This window comes from Cibotium barometz, chromosome 62 (assembly GCF_041138505.1).
Source record: "Cibotium barometz isolate CiBa-2024 chromosome 62, ASM4113850v1, whole genome shotgun sequence".
Taxonomy (NCBI): domain Eukaryota; kingdom Viridiplantae; phylum Streptophyta; class Polypodiopsida; order Cyatheales; family Cibotiaceae; genus Cibotium; species Cibotium barometz.
The window spans coordinates 1,074,461-1,090,893 of NC_141107.1; the positions used below are offsets into that span (position 1 = coordinate 1,074,461).

The 16,433-nt window shown below is 44.0% G+C and overlaps 1 protein-coding gene across 11 annotated transcripts in view; it reads right to left on the reverse strand.

The window, feature by feature from the left end:
- The window catches only part of LOC147603999 (E3 SUMO-protein ligase SIZ1-like), a 108,796-nt gene extending 95,681 nt beyond the window's left edge, over positions 1 to 13,115 (reverse strand). For 6 of the 11 annotated variants that reach the window (XR_015265426.1, XR_015265425.1, XR_015265423.1 and 3 more), the window contains exons 1-4: positions 12,710 to 13,024; positions 11,887 to 11,967; positions 11,647 to 11,710; positions 11,300 to 11,378 (exon numbers count right to left, since the gene is read on the reverse strand). Coding sequence is in view for 2 of the 11 variants with exons in the window: in XM_086795409.1 (XP_086651535.1) it covers positions 11,300 to 11,378; positions 11,647 to 11,710; positions 11,887 to 11,967; positions 12,710 to 12,736 (251 nt within the window). In the remaining 9 variants the exon portion in view is untranslated. Of the gene's footprint in view, positions 1 to 11,299; positions 11,379 to 11,646; positions 11,711 to 11,886; positions 11,968 to 12,709 lie in introns of all 11 variants that reach the window. The other 5 variants (XR_015265430.1, XR_015265429.1, XR_015265428.1 and 2 more) reach the window with 1 other exon arrangement.
- Positions 13,116 to 16,433: the final 3,318 nt, after the last annotated feature.

A 16,433-nucleotide genomic window follows, 5' to 3' on the forward strand; every position in this document is an offset into this window, starting at 1 on the left:
GTGTGTAAACTCTTCTCTATACACAAGATCCCGAAAAACTGAATGAGAAAGTGGTGGGGGCTGAGGGGCAATATATACATCTCCATGTGAGCAGTCGGCCAGCTTCAGATGGTGCCCACGACTGAGAAAAATGCCCACGACTGCTGAAAATAGCAGTCGGCCAGCTACAGATGCCTACGCCTAGTCAAAACAAGTCGGCCAGCAGCCCAGATGCACACGACTGAAGAAAGTCCAGTCGACCAGCATTGGGGTGCTCCTGGCATCACCTGGCAGCCCTCCAGCCACTAGGAAAAAATGGGAAAAATAGGAAAAAAATACGGGGAGTGTGGAAAAATGATATACGGGCGGGCACACCCACAACAGAGGCCCTGGTGTATACAAATAGACAGGAGATGACTTCTAACACCCCCTCTCAGCTCCTGGCTGTGTAACCAACCCCAGGGAGCTGGAGTGCCGCCTGAGCGTAGCCTGAGGTAGAGACTTCGTGAAGAGGTCCGCCGCATTGTCCTCCGTCGAACAATAAAGTAGCAAGATGTCACCCGCCAAGATCTTCTCACGAACAAAGTGATACTGTATCTCTATATGCTTGGTCTGGGAATGGAAAACCGGATTCCGAGCAATAGCTATACAACTCTGGTTATCACACTGGATGACTGTGGGCTCCCTCTGTGGAAACCCCATCTCGCCTAGCAGCCTCCGCAGCCATACAACCTCACAAGCAGCACCACAAGCAGCCCGATACTCTGCCTCTGTCGAAGAAAGGGCAATAGTTGGCTGCTTCTTGCTGCTCCAAGAAACTGCTCCTGAGCCGAGGGTAAAAGTGTATCTTGAAGTAGACCTCCTCGTGTCTGGATCTCCTCCCCAATCTGAGTCACTCCAACCTTGGAGCTTGACTCCATTCCCTCCTGTGTAAAAGAGTCCCAGATCCTTCGTACTCTGCAGATACCGCAAGATCCGCAATCCTGCGTCCCAATGAGTCTTCAATGGCGTCTGCATAAAAGAGCTCAACAGCCCCACGGAGAAGCTCAAGTCCAATCTGGTGTTTAGCAACCAGATCAATGAACCAACCAACTTCCGGTACTGCGAGGCATCAACTGGCTCACAAGGATCTGTTACGGTTAACTTTGTGTTCGGGTCCATCGGCGATGTAATAGGCTTGCAGTTCTCCATCCCAAAGGCCTCAAGCAACTCATGAACATACCGCTGCTGAGAGACGAAAAACCCCCTCTGGGTCTGCCAGATCTCCAATCCCAAGAAGAAGTGGAGTAAGCCTAAGTCGGTCATCTCAAACTCCTTTGACAAGGCAACCTTCGTCACTCCAATGTGCTCCACATGACCGCCGGTGAGAATGAGATCATCCACATAAAGGATGATAAGTGTGACCATGCCGCGTTCCCGAAAGAGATACAGGTTCGGATCTGCAACCGATCTCTGAAATCCAGTCCGAATAAAGAAGGAATCAATCTTCTGATTCCAAGCCCTGGGAGCCTGCTTAAGACCATACAAGGCCTTACGTAACCTGTAAACCATCCCTTCCGATCCTGGAACAATAAAACCTGGAGGCTGCTCAACGTACACCTCCTCCTGCAGGTCACCATTAAGGAACGCCGATTTTACATCCATCTGGTACACGGGCCACCTCTGAGAAGAAGCAAGGGCTAGAACGGTCCGAATCGTGGTCATCCGCGCTGTCGGTGCAAAGGTATCCTCGTAGTCGATGCCTGGCCGCTGAGCATAACCCTTAGCCACGAGCCTGGCTTTGTGTTTGTCCACCGACCCATCAGCCGCGTACTTGGTCTTAAAGACCCATTTGACACCAATGACTGACCGCTTCGACGGCCTCAGTACCAACTCCCAAGTGTTGTTCTTCTCGATGGCATCAAGTTCCACCTGCATGGCTTCCCTCCAAGTATCCTGTGAAAGAGCTTCCTTTACGGAAGTGGGCTCTTTATCCCGCATGATACGAGACATAAGAGCATAGTTCACCTGAAGAAGCTCCGCCGTGTTGCTTTTATCTCGGACTCGATGAGATCTTCGAGGGCCGTCCTCTGTGGTCCACTCGGAGGGTAGCTCCGTGACACCCGACTCCCGAAGGGTGTCTAACAACCACCTAGGTACTCGAACAGATCGTGGAGCCTCCTGTGGTCGCGGGGGCTCAACTCCAGCTGCGGGCTCAACCTCCTGTGATGACTGAGGTGGATCAACTGGAGTGGTAGACTGGGAATCATCATCAGACTCCTCTGGATCTCCAAGAAGCGGCGGCTCCTTGACAGTGGACGCTGGAACATGCTCGTCAAAGACCACATCCCGGCTGACAACAATCTCGTTCCTCTCTGGATCATACAACCTGTATCCCTTGGAAAGAGAGTTATACCCCACAAATACCAGCTTGCGGGACTTGGAGTCAAGCTTCCCCCTCTGCTTCTTCAGAATATGTACATACGCGTCACTCCCAAAGACACGGAAGTTCGAGACATCGGGTTTCCTGCCAAAATATGCCTCAAATGGAGTCATATGGGGTTCAGAAGTCGTCGGAGAGCGGTTAATGGTATGGACAGTTGTTGCCACAGCCTCACCCCAAAGTGGACGAGGAAGATCACGATGCTCCAGCATGGTCCTCGCCATCTCCACCACAGTCCTGTTCTTACGTTCAACAACTCCATTCTCCGAAGGCGATCCTGTATTGGCCAATTCCCTCTTGATGCCATGATCTGCACAAAACCGAAAAAATACAGTCGAGGAGAATTCACCTCCTTTGTCAGCCCTGAGAGTCTTGACCTGAAATCCAGACTCTTTCTCCACCATCACGTGCCAATCCTTGAACTGAGCAAAAGCCTGGTCCTTTTGTGAAAGAAAGTAGACCCACGTGAATCTGGTACAATCATCAACAAGCAGCATGAAGTAGAGAGATTCTCCCAAGGATGGTATCGGCTGTGGTCCACACAAGTCAGTGTGAATCAACTCCAATGGTTTCGAAGCCCGCCTAGAAGCCTGCTTCGGAAAGGATTCCCTGTGCTGCTTACCACGTATGCAAGAACTGCAGCGTCCTTGCCTATTTCCAACATCTGGCAAGCCAACCACCATCTGGTCCCGGAAGGCGCGCCGCAAAGCATCCACATTTAAGTGGCCAAAACGAAAGTGCCACAAATCTCCGACCTGAGAGCCTGTCAGTGAGGAGAGTGCAGAGAGCTTGTAGATGCCATTCTCCACACCGCCTTCCCAAACAACTTTGCCTGTCTCACGGTCCCTTAGAGCAACTGAATGCTCCTCAAATTCCACCCGAAAGCCAGTCTTGCATACCTCATGCACTGACAAAAGATGAAAGCCCAGAGCAGGGACATAAAGAACACGGGAAGCATGCTTGCCCCCCTTGCCGTCGGGAATAATCTCCATCCGGCCCTCACTATGTATCGGAATAGTGGAGTTATCGCCAATAAAAATACGACCTGACTGCCGTTTCAGATCCAGAAAGAAGTCACGGGATGGAGTCATGTGCCTGGAAGCATCACTGTCGAGAATCCATTCCCAGGTATCCTTCGCGGTGAAGCCAACTGCCTCCTCGCTCGAAGATGATGAAGCATCGGAGTCCACCATCTCCAAGTGCACAAATACCGGAGTCTTCGCACCTGAGGCTGAGGAATCAGCACTCTTCCCTGTCCGCTTAGGGCACTTCCTCCAGTAGTGGCCTTTCTCGCCACAATCATTACACGATCTTTCGGCCTTCAGCTTCTCTCGTTCTGGATCAGGCTTCTTCTCAGAAGACTTCTCCGGTGAAGCCTTCCCTTTGCCCTTGTTGGTATTACGGCCTTTCGACCGTTGGCCAGTTAAGGCCTCCGAACCTCCAGTAGTGGCCTTTCTCGCCACAATCATTACACGATCTTTCGGCCTTCAGCTTCTCTCGTTCTGGATCAGGCTTCTTCTCAGAAGACTTCTCCGGTGAAGCCTTCCCTTTGCCCTTGTTGGTATTACGGCCTTTCGACCGTTGGCCAGTTAAGGCCTCCGAACCTCCGCCGTGAGGAGGGTTCGTGAAACGTTCCTCCTGGTCCAAGACCATTGGCACAAGCTCCTCCCAAGTAATGGTGCTGAGCCTGCCACTCGTGATCAACGAGGAATAGAAAGCGGAATACTGACCAAGCAAGTGGGAAAGTAACGTGATGGCCATATCTTCGGATGATATCTCTTTCCCATCTTGAAGGACTTCCTGCTGAAGGGCCTGCAGCTTGTTAATGTGTTCCCGCATCGTCGAAGACTTTGCAGGGTTCATAACCCGCATCTGCACTTCCAAGGATATCCGCTTCATGGGTGACACCCTGTTGTACAAAGAAGCCAAGTGCTCTCATATGCCTCTCGCCAGCATCATGTGCTTCACATGGTTGATCACCTGTGGTGTGCAATTGAGGAATATAAACGACCGGACCCTGGCATTGACATGGTCCCACATGTGTGCCTGTGCCTCTCGGTCCTTCCTCGTCGATAATAACTCCCCTTCCTCAGCTTCCGGCCGTGGCACCCCTATGATAATAAAATCAGCAAGGTCATATGACTCCAGAACTGACTCCATCATGACCTTCCAGATGCCGTAATTGGACCCGTCCAACTGACGATCCACTGGGAACGTGGGGAGAGTCGGAATCTTCACGTGCTTCTCAGCCATCTCTAGTAAATCTGCCATCTCGGAGAGTAACCTGAAAGGGTGGGTGGGTGGGAAAAAATCAGAAAATCAGAAAATATGCAAGTGGCTGTCCAGCCCCTTTGCCCGCCTTCCTCTTGCACCTTCACTTCCCGTTCAGCCCGAAACAGTCCACCGATCAGCAACCTGTTGCTCCCCCTCTTGCCAAGAAAAACGCCCAAGATCTCCTAGAGCCTAGGGCTCTGATACCATGTCAGTATATGCAGCGGAAATGACAACCAAACTTGGGTAGACAAGAGCAAGTAGACTGCAGAAAATAATCAGCACAAGAAACACAGAGAGATAGGTGTGTAAACTCTTCTCTATACACAAGATCCCGAAAAACTGAATGAGAAAGTGGTGGGGGCTGAGGGGCAATATATACATCTCCATGTGAGCAGTCGGCCAGCTTCAGATGGTGCCCACGACTGAGAAAAATGCCCACGACTGCTGAAAATAGCAGTCGGCCAGCTCTACAGATGCCTACACCTAGTCAGAACAAGTCGGCCAGCAGCCCAGATGCACACGACTGAAGAAAGTCCAGTCGGCCAGCATTGGGGTGCTCCTGGCATCACCTGGCAGCCCTCCAGCCACTAGGAAAAAATGGGAAAAATAGGGAAAAAATACGGGGAGTGTGGAAAAATGATATACGGGCGGGCACACCCACAACAGAGGCCCTGGTGTATACAAATAGACAGGAGATGACTTCTAACAGCCTAAACAACCTCCTCAAGGACAAAGGGGCATTGCCATGGATCAACCCGCTCATTGAGGAGGCCAACACCATGGTCTCCTTTGTCCTCAACCACCAACGACTTTGGCATGAGTTCAACAAGAGGTCCTCTCTCTCTGTCCTCAAATATTCCAACACCCAGTTTGCCTACAACTTCCTTACGTTGGACCAGTTGAAGGATTGTAGTGGTGCTTTGAGGGGGCTTTTCCTTAGCGACGAGTTTGTCGACATGCAGGAGTCCCGTACAAACACCAGCCAAGAGTGTAGGTTACAGGCAGATGACGCCTCTTCATGGGAGAGTGTGAAGACCACGGATGCTATGGTGAGGCCCATAGTCCACCTATTAGGGATTGTAGACACTATGCAACTATGCATAGGCAAGGTCTACGAGGCCATGGATCGTATGATAGAGAAGTTGAAAGACTTCGTGCCTGACGAAGACAAATACGAGGAGATCCATGTCTTGTGTATATGAAGGTGGAATTCCTACTACTCTCCATTGCATGCAGCAGCTTATGTGGTGGACCCAAAATTCCAAGGCAACAAGCAGAAGAGCGACCAGGAGGTGAGCGCTGGGTGGAGGATCATCTTAGACCATCTTGTGCCTGATGCATCGGTTAAGCGCAAGATAAGGGACTAGCTTTCCATGTATAGGTCATTTCATGGCTCCTATGGTTGTCATGATGCACAGATCGACCGCTCCAAAGTTGGTGCTGCTCTATGGTGGAAGGACTTTGGTTCAGATGAACCGGAGCTACAGCAACTAGCCATTCGCATACTTAGCCAGGCCGTAAACTCCTCTTGCTTGGAGACACTTTGGAGCACCTACAGCCACATTGCCTCTAGGAAGAGGAACCGCCTTGGGATAAAGCGTGCCAATGACCTTATCTTCGTTAGCGCGAACTTGCGAAGGCTTTGCTAGACCGTGACCAATAAGGCAGATCCCTTCACCAAGTGGGAGATGAGTCAATAAGAAGAGCAACAAGAGGACGAGGTGCAACAGCAGCATGCCAGTGAGGATAAGCTTGATGTTCCTTTGGCACAAGCTATCCATGACCATGAGACGAGCACTTCACGTGGATGATCATTCATGGATCATGATTCATGGGCCTTACTACTTAGCTCTAGGCTTTAGCACTTTTGAGTCTTTCCATGCTTTAGCCTTTTTTGTCCTTCCCTATATTGTGACTCCTTAAGGCTTAGTCCTGACTCTTGAGTCATTTTGTATCTACTTAATACAATCTACGCCTTCACTCTTTGATCGGCGTATTTTGTTAATATGACTCAAAAGCTTACCATTTTAGTGTAAATTTGTGCTCATTTTGATGTACTTTCAAAGTAGAATAAGTGTACAGTTAAAAAAAAAATTAAGTATCGTTACCTCTCCCGTCCCCATTCCCTACTTATGGCCATCCCCTGTCCCCCGTTACCATTCCCCATCCCTTGTGACTATGGACTGCATAGGCACCACCCCTATGATCCATACACATGCCCAAGCCAAACATGCTTCACATGTCCATATGGTTCACCAGGGCAACAACCCTTCCATGAAACCATACATGCTCGCCAAGGTTTCCCCTTTCACGAGACTTGACCAACCCTTCCATGAGTCTAGATATTAACTCACTAGAGTCACCAACTCTTGCATGAGTTCACAAGGTGGCCAACTCACTCAATAGGGTCACCAACCCTTCCATGAGTCCATGAAATACTCACTGGACAGAGTCACCAACTCTTTCATGATCCCATGAGTTCAGATAGTGAGTAATCAGAGTCACCAACTCCTCTCACTAAATGGAGTCACCAACTCCTCTCACTGGACAGAGTCACCAACTCTTCCATGAGTTCAGATTCTCACTCACTAGAGTCACCAACTCTTCCATGAGTACAGTATAACATAAAAATAAATCACAAGCATAGAGATATTGGTTCTCCATAAACATGTCTGCGAGCGACAGATAGTTTTACAAGCATTTTGGCCGATAATAGAAATCCATAAAGAAATCTTCGATCCATAAGATATCCATAAGTTCCAGAAATCCATTGCATCCCATAGAACAGGGAGCCAAAAAACATACTCCATCCCAGTAAAAGGAAATCATAGAGCTATCTATAAAGCCCAAGAAATCACCAAACCAATGAAAACCATATAGATGCTCCAAACCATCGTATATGTATAAATCCTCGAGCAAAGATATGCCAAAAAAAGATAGTCCATAGTCCTTGGTCATATCCGTATGAAAAACCATATAAACCAGGGTTTTCAACCATAATGTTTACCTAAAACAGTTCAAGGCAAACAAACAACAGACAATTCTCCTTGTATGGGCATACAAGGGTTGAGTGTCCAAAAACACTTGCAATAAATTTCAAAAAGCAGCAACTTTGCAAAACTCCAAGTATAGTTAGCTTTTTTCTTTGCTAGGTTCGTCAACATATGCATAAGATATCTTGAGAGATTACTACATATAGCTTGCTTGTAAACTTGATTTATAATCCGCAATAATCCAAATGGAAAGAGTGCTGAACAGGGGCACATAAAACCTTGATGAGCTAAATCGTGGGGAGTATAGCTATGTTGGGCTAAAGGCATTTCCCCTAATGTTTCTCCTGGAGGGAGAACAAGCCCCTCCACTGGCTGGGGGTGCAGAGGCTAGTTGAAAAAGAGGTGAAAATATTAATTTTCTACTAATCCTAATTAGCCAGGTGATTAGCAAGATAATGGGCTCACAAATTGATGGATTCTAGGCTAGACTCTGATACCATGTTAAAATTACAGCAATGTGATGAGCTATGGTGAATCAAATGCTAGAATCAACATCATTAACAAAGAGATTAGGTGATAATTAAGACGTAATTAGTGAGCAATTAACTAATAGCTTAATGTAGGCATGGATAATCAAAAACCAGCAAGTTCTCATTAGGCCAATGCCTCAATTTATAGAGTTTACATCCAAGCATCTAATCCCACTGATTTCTCCTTGATGCACTCCACCTCTTTTGCTTGATTCTCTCCACCTCTCCCAGAATATCTCCACACCTCCTAAATCTTCTCATGCTACCCTTTATTCTCTCCCAGTAGATTCTTCTCACCTTTTCACAGGTTCTCTCACATTTATAGATTCTCTTTTACAGTCTCGAGATAAGGGCTTGTTCCCGCACACACCCTATTCACTTGTATATTTCAACAGATTTGGATCTGGACTTGGACTTGGAAGGGAACTAGAACTAGGACTAATAAAGTATATTGATCTTGGGAGAACCAAGTACATAGTCTCATAGGCATTTCTAACCAGAATTCCATACCAATGCATATGAATACAGTATTACAAACAATGTGGTTGTCGGTGTAGACTTGCAACTAACACTACCCTCTCAAGTGCCCATGTTTCCTACTCTATTATTCCACCAACACATGGTAGCAACAATCTGCAACAGACCACTACACAGGGTATGTGAACATGGAGTCCTACTTCTCCCTCCTACTACTTGCTTCCATATTTAATCATCAAAGCTTACCAATTGCAACTATAGTCGATGCTAGCAGAAGTCTTCGTGAGTGATGGAAGCGTTTGGAGTGTTGAAATCTTCAATCTGTTGCGATCCTTCATGACAAAAAGTCTTCAAGAGAATGAGAGGAACCCTAGGAAGCTTCCCCTATGGTTCAACTTGAGAAAAAAAGGCTGAAATTAGGGTTTTCAGCAAAAAGCCCAACAAATATAAGAGCTGTTTTGCTGAATTTCAGTAATTGGGAGTGTGGGGGAGAGTGAACACAACCTGGAAACACTCTTGGAAGCTTAAAAAACACACTAGCAAGCTTGGATATGGAGTGGGGAAGAAGAAAGTGCAAAAAATACAGCCAAAAGGCCTCATGAAGGAGGGCACCAACTTCTGGAGAGAGGGAAGAGAGATATGATGAGATGTCCACCCTAGGTGTCAGGTAGAGAAGATAAGTGACTTGTGGTGCAAGCTGGGATGGACACATGACTGGTTGCTCCCTTCGTACACAAAAGGAATAAGGTCTGGGCAGTGGGCATTGAGTTTTGTCCGCCCTTGGGACATCAGTGTGTGCGAACACAGGGCTAGTCATAATTTATAAGTGAGTTTTGGTCGCCCAAAACTTAATTAAGTGTGTACACACTCACTTATAAATTAATGCTAATTCCTAAGGTTAGGTTTTTGACCAATACTTACCACCTGTCACATGCCACATAACCATGTCAGGAGACAATTTCGCACGCATGGTTCACGAGCGGGCATCCTCTTACCCGCAACTATACATTGGTCAGGCAAGCATGAAAATAGCATGCAAATTCAATTGCAAGTAAGCACATAAAGATGCTATGCAATGCAACATTGGTATGGACAATCCCCATTCATGAGACTGTACCAAAATAGATGTGCTCCAAGCAAGTACACGAGGTACTAGACGCAATGGAACACCAATCCTCCAAGCATTTCCTGGCATGTACACACAGGCACAAGTCCTAGCGGAAAGCCGAGTCCACAGTATCACATAAGTGGCATCAATCCCGGCCATATGCATCTGCCATGGACGCTAGTCCAATGTACATACATAATGAGAAAGCATGGGTGGACCAATTGGGTGGCCAAATGGTGACTTATTCAGTCTCATTTAGCATCTTGGGAAGATTATTTACCATTGATGGAATTTGTTTACAACAATTCTCATCAAACAAACAACAATCAGTATAAGTCCTTTTCAAGCCGCTTACGGTCATCCACCAATTGTGCCATCCAACTTTGTTCTTCAACACAAGCATTAGCGGATCAGTTAGTTCAAGAAATGCAAGACATTCTTCTTCAAGTTCAAGATCAGATGATTCGAGTTCAAGAACAATATCAACAAACAGCTAACTAACATCTTCGAAGTTACCACGTTACTATGGTCCTTTTTGGATTATTAAGAAGAATTCTCCTTTGAGTTATAAGTTGGATTTACCACCTTTATGGAGAAAAATTCATCCAACTTTTCACATATCAGGGATCAAGAAGTTTGTACAAGGAGATTCTACTCTTCCAAACGTTTCAGATTATATTCCAGAGATTGAAGATGAACACATGATTTTGATTCCACAGAAGATTCTTGATGTTTAACAGAAGATTATTACAGAATTCTTGGTATAATGGAAAGATTTGGATAATTCAGATTCAACTTGGCAAAGTGATGAAGATCTACAACAGTACCCAGAATTACTTCAAGAGTTCTTTAGTCAACAGCAATCACTTATATAACCCTGGATCTTATTTTAAGTGGAAAGAAATGTCACGATTGTGACTTGATCTCTCTTAATTACTGTTAATCATTGAAGGGACACCAGTGAAGGGTCACACCCTATCACATGGATCATCACCAAAGGACACGTCTATTCAAAGAGACACATCTCTACGTCCAACGAACATAACCCTTTCATCAGGGATGTGCCTCTTCATTTGTACCTCTTCAAGCCCTATTTAACAAGGCCTTGTGGCTCAATACAACAACACAGCTTTCTGCTCTAAGCATCTTACTTTCAGTGTTATGTCTTTAATCATGTCTTATAAATCACTAATAGGCTGAGAAGTCCTCACACAAAGTGCCAACACTTAGTGCGGGGATCTTGACAATGTGACTCTACAAACGGGCTAGGAAGGCATGCCCTCGTGCTAATCTGCCATTGGGAGAAAAAGTCATCCTGAACACGGGACCCGTAAATGTGACTCCTAGGTATACATATCATGGCACAATCTCCACTCACGCCCCTCTGAATAGGAAGGATAGTAGAAAGAGAGAGAGAGAGAGAGATTAGGTATAGCAAGATCCTATGAAGCAAGAGTCCAGCTGATTAACACCTAGCAGATATGAACAACCAACAAAAGTTTACGTAAAAACAGACCTGTATATATCATCTATAACCTTGGCCACATCCTCGCGGCTCCTTGAGTGTCTTGCTGACAAGCTTTCAAGCTTCAAACCTACAAATGCAAACAATCAAAGGGAAATGTCTATTCACATAGGTATGCTTAAAACATGCATATGGACACACGGCCCAGGCGAAACTGTTTTCCTGCATGACTAGCTTTCATCAGTGATGCCAAAAGAGAAGATGGGTGTGTCACCCTATCACCAAGTTTTCCAGGCACATAGCGAGTAGTGCAACACCACAACTGTTAATCCCTATCGTATAGAAAAGAAAAATTATGACTGTCATCACAAAGCAATCACATCAAGAGCAGAATATACCCATTGGATTGAGTTGACGCCTGTCTGGAGAAAGAATTATGGCCATAATTTTGTCCACAAGCACCTGCATAATGCACAGTGAGTAAACATCACATAAATGACCAGTCTCTGTTCCCATAGGCACTGTACTTACATACACTAACTGTACATAAATAGATTGCAAGATGCAATATATAGGGCAAATATCCATATTTTGCATGTGAGTAGTAACCTATATAAGCATCTTCATCTATGTAGCACCTGTTTTTTGCCCTGCTTTGCTGCACCAATACGTGAAAGCACATCTTTCAACTCTTTAATACGAAATGTTTCCAACTTTTTCTGCAAATTTTGACAAGCACAGAAAGTTATGCAATGTATTGTCTGGCTCTTACAGAGTTGCAAACTCAAAGAGAGACTTAAAATCCCTACAATATAGGGCAAGAAAAGAAGCACTGCATGTGATTAGGTTATTTGTGCAAGGCTTTCATCTGACAGTCCTGGTATTGGACGACAGGGATCAAGTATATGTGTTCAGAAGCTCATGTGAACAAGCTCTTTCTTGAAGGAGAATTGAGTTTAATATAACGCCAGATCATATCTGGTCTGTGTTACCTAGGGCAACCAGCAGTGCTATGTGATCAAACTCTTTCTGATAGGTTCATTTGCTCTAACTGTCCGGGCTGTGGGAGGTTCAATTATCTGCGGCAAGCAGCCACTACACAAGGCTTAAGGGGTGGCTATGAAACAAAGAATATGTCTTGTCTGCTTCAATCTCCACCTGCTCCAATTGTCTCTCTTATGGTGAAAAACAGCTCTTGATTGCAAAGAGGTCTGTCAAGTTCCGCATTCCAGTTAAAGGAAGTTTTTTAACTGCTTTCTGCTTTAATTGGTGTTTTCTAGATTAAGGAACGATGAAGTTTGGCAGCTTGGTTTATACAAAGGCGAAAGCAGGTTGGGATGGCATTACCAGACCTTATTCTCACAAGAAAAAAAAGGCAGGTTGGGATGGAACTGCCAGACCTTTAGAAAATTCTTCAACTTCCGTTCTAAAAAAAATGGCTTAATATGGATGAAGACATACCTTGCACTGAGCAGCGAGATGATCCATGATGGTTGGCCAATTGGTACACAAGGAGAGGCCGTCAGGTTACCATCTAAATCACTACCTTCATGCTCACATCTTCTTCTCTGCGTTTCGTTAGCCGTGACGAATTCTCTTGCAATCCAAACTGCAGAATGCCAAAGAAGATCGAGCCTGTAGATAAGAGGAAGAAAGGCAGCGCCGGAGCAAGATGAGGGTAGAGAAAGAGGGTGAAAACACCTGCGCGAGATCAATGGACTGTGTGAGAAAGAAGAGAGATGATGTGAATGGGATGGCATGGATCCACGAAAAGGGAAAGACAAAATATATATATACATATATTTGCTCTCCTTTTTCAATCGGTATTGACCCGATCCAAAACGGCCCCACTAATAAGGCTAGGCTAGTGCGTTATCGAAAGGGAGCACATTTTATTCTTACCTTTTGTGGGCGGTGAGGGCATGTTATAATGTACTTAACGCCTTTTTTATGATCAGCCCACCCCCAAAAAAATATGTGTGCTACCATGGTTTTGATTATTATTTACTGATTTTTTTCAACTTTGGTCTTTTCTAGTAGAATTTTATTTACATCAAACACGTTCTCCACTGCTATACATTTTCACGAATTATGATTTCTTCCCCACAAAGTACAAAAGAGCAAGAGAACATCCAATTTTCTTTCTCTTCTTGGCCTTTTTCTTCCTCATCTTCTTGCTCGATCCCATTAATTCCATCAGAAACCACTACCACCATAAGCTTGTGACAAGAATTTGGTGCCCAATCAAAATCAACCTTTGCCATAATTGTCGTGCCTCCTTTCATTCTCATTGTCCTCTTCATATTTAGGATAAAGTTGGCCAATATCTATGAAGAATTGTCAACACGCATTTTTGAGACATGTTAATATTGATTTTAACCCATTTTGTGAGTCAATTTTAAGCAAGAGGTCCTTATAATTAGAAAAAGTGCAAAATACAAATGTCATATATATTTTAGAGTAGAACAACTTTGGTTTCCCTCTAATAGCAATCAAAAGTGGGTGATGAAAAAGTCAATTTGAGATCATTTTCACCTAGGGATCCATTTCAAGTTTTGCAAGTCGAATTGGGACATCTTACCATTGGAATTTCACTCCGAGGTGCTTCATGATCTCAAAAAGTTCTAGGAAATTTTTTAATCCACCTCATTGGGAAGATACCAATGCAAGAAGATGGTAAAATAGACTAACATTTGTGTGCGTGCGTGTATGCATGCCTCTGTGTGTGTGTGTGTGTGTGTGTGTGTGTGTGTGTGTGAGCGAGAGAGGGGGGTGCTTTGCCGGGCGGGGGGGGGGGGGGGGGGGGCGCTAATCTTGTACATATAACCTCATTGGGTTGATGGAGTGCTTTCATGGGCAAGCTCTCAGGCAAAGGTGGCATGGCACGTATGGATTCAAGAACCCTAAAGAATGACATGTAAGAAGAAAATAGTGGTGATTATGAATGAATACTTCATTATAATTCTTGATAAGAAGATGTCCATTATTATAATTCTCTAATTTTTAACAAAAAAATGAGAATGTGAGCGAGCTCAAGGATGATCGAGTGATTACAAGCTTACAACATTGCAATATCATGAGTTCATTTCTTGAATAAACCTACTATATGATAGGTTTTGCTAAGTTTTATGAGTTGGAACCTCACAATAAGCTATGATCATGACATGGGGCAAAGAGCAAGTGATTATCATGAAATTTATTTAATTGAAATAGCCCCTACCATAAGCTCATGTGTGATTAGGATATGAGCAAAGAGAAAGAGATAATAATGAAATTTATTCAATTGAAATCCACCCCTACTATAAGCATGTGCATGATTAGGATATGAGCAAAGAGAAAGAGATAATGATGAAATTTATTCAATTGAAATCCACCCCTACTATAAGCATGTGCATGATTAGGATATGAACAAGGAGCAAGAGATAATCTTGAAACAAGAAATTCCCCATCATGGAAGTATTGGTCTTGCCCAAAATCTTCTTAGAGATTATGAGAACTATGATTTTCCGTCACCGGAACTATTTGTCTTGCCTGAAACTCCTCTTGGAGATTCCGAACTATGATTTTACAATGAAGAAGAAGCCATTATTCAGTAGATGGTTTTCCTAATCATTCACAGTCCATACCTCCTAATCATTTATGGTCTATACCTCCTAATCACTTATGGTATATGAGGCTTAACCCTAGCATAGACTCCACACAAGAAAATCATTTATCACATCAAGAGCACTCAAAACATACATCCACTCTTGAGTGCTCTTGATGTGAGATATGATTTTCTCATGTGGATTCTAGTCTATGCATGATAAATTTTTTGATCAAAGGCTATGATGAAATTATACCATGAAGTTTACGAGAAATCTTGGCTATAAATGTAGGCATGTTTCGAAAACTGAGCTTCTTTTGCCTACTCTTAGGTGTTGTTGATGTGATTAAATATCTCACTGCATGGACTCTATGTTATACATGAAAACTGAGCTTCTTTTGCCTACTCTTAGGTGTTGCTGATGTGATTAAATATCTCACTGCATGGACTCTATGTTATGAAAAAGTTTTTGCCAAATAACTATGTTTGGGGGTGTTATAATGTACATAGCATATCCATTCTTGATAGCACTCATCATTTGGATTTCTTTCTTGTGCATTAAAAAAGAAATCAAGTAGAGATTTAGTCAACTTAGTTAGACTACATATCCAATTTTAGTATAAAATTGTGACTACATAGCTAGACTTTACTTTACATTCTTAGCCACCCCAAAGTTAAAGTGACCTAAGGGTGCCAAACCTTATGTCTTAGGCACACTATCATAGATTTAGCCTTAAAATTTTGGCTTTCTTATAATGTAAGTGTTATGTAAATAGCACAATAGCAATTCAAGAGATCTTTATATGGCACTTTGCAATATAGTGTGAGCGCTTTTGTGAATGCTATAAGAATTGTTATTTGATTTGTTTAACATTTTATATGTTAATCACAATGGCTAACATACCCACTTGCACTAACTTTTGTAACACATATAATTAAAAAACAAAAAGATCACGCTTGGATATATGCTTGACACAATCCATGATTACTTAGTGTTACTTTGCTTGGGTTTTACTAAGTTGTTCACTTTGTGTTGACATGATATGGTGCCACATCATCAACAACATTAACCTAAAGTGTGAGAGTCTTCTAATTGCAACCCCCAACATTGTTGCATGTAGACCCCTAGTCGTCACCCTTGTCTCTCTCATTACCCCTTAACCCCACCTTTCCAAGGTCTTTTAGGTTTAACCCTAGGCAGCCTCCTTGACCGAAAGAAATATTGCAACACACATATAACTAAAAAATAGAAAGACCACTAGATATATGCCCATCACAATGTATAATTATTTGGGCTTTACAAAGGTAGCAACTTTGTATATCAGCATTATACATAGTGCCACATTATCAATGATATTTATGTGAAGCTTCCAATTTCAACCCCCCAACGTTGTTGCATGATGACCCCTACTTATCACCCTTACCTCTCTCATCAGCCCCTCAACCCCACCCTTTTCATGTTGCTCCTTTCTCTATGTAGAAGCAAATTAATCCCCTTGTGCTATTCAAACAAGAGAGTAATATGCTTACATAAGTTAACCTTGTCTTAGTCAAAATAGAGAGTAATATGCTTACCTAACATGAGTTAACCCTCCTACC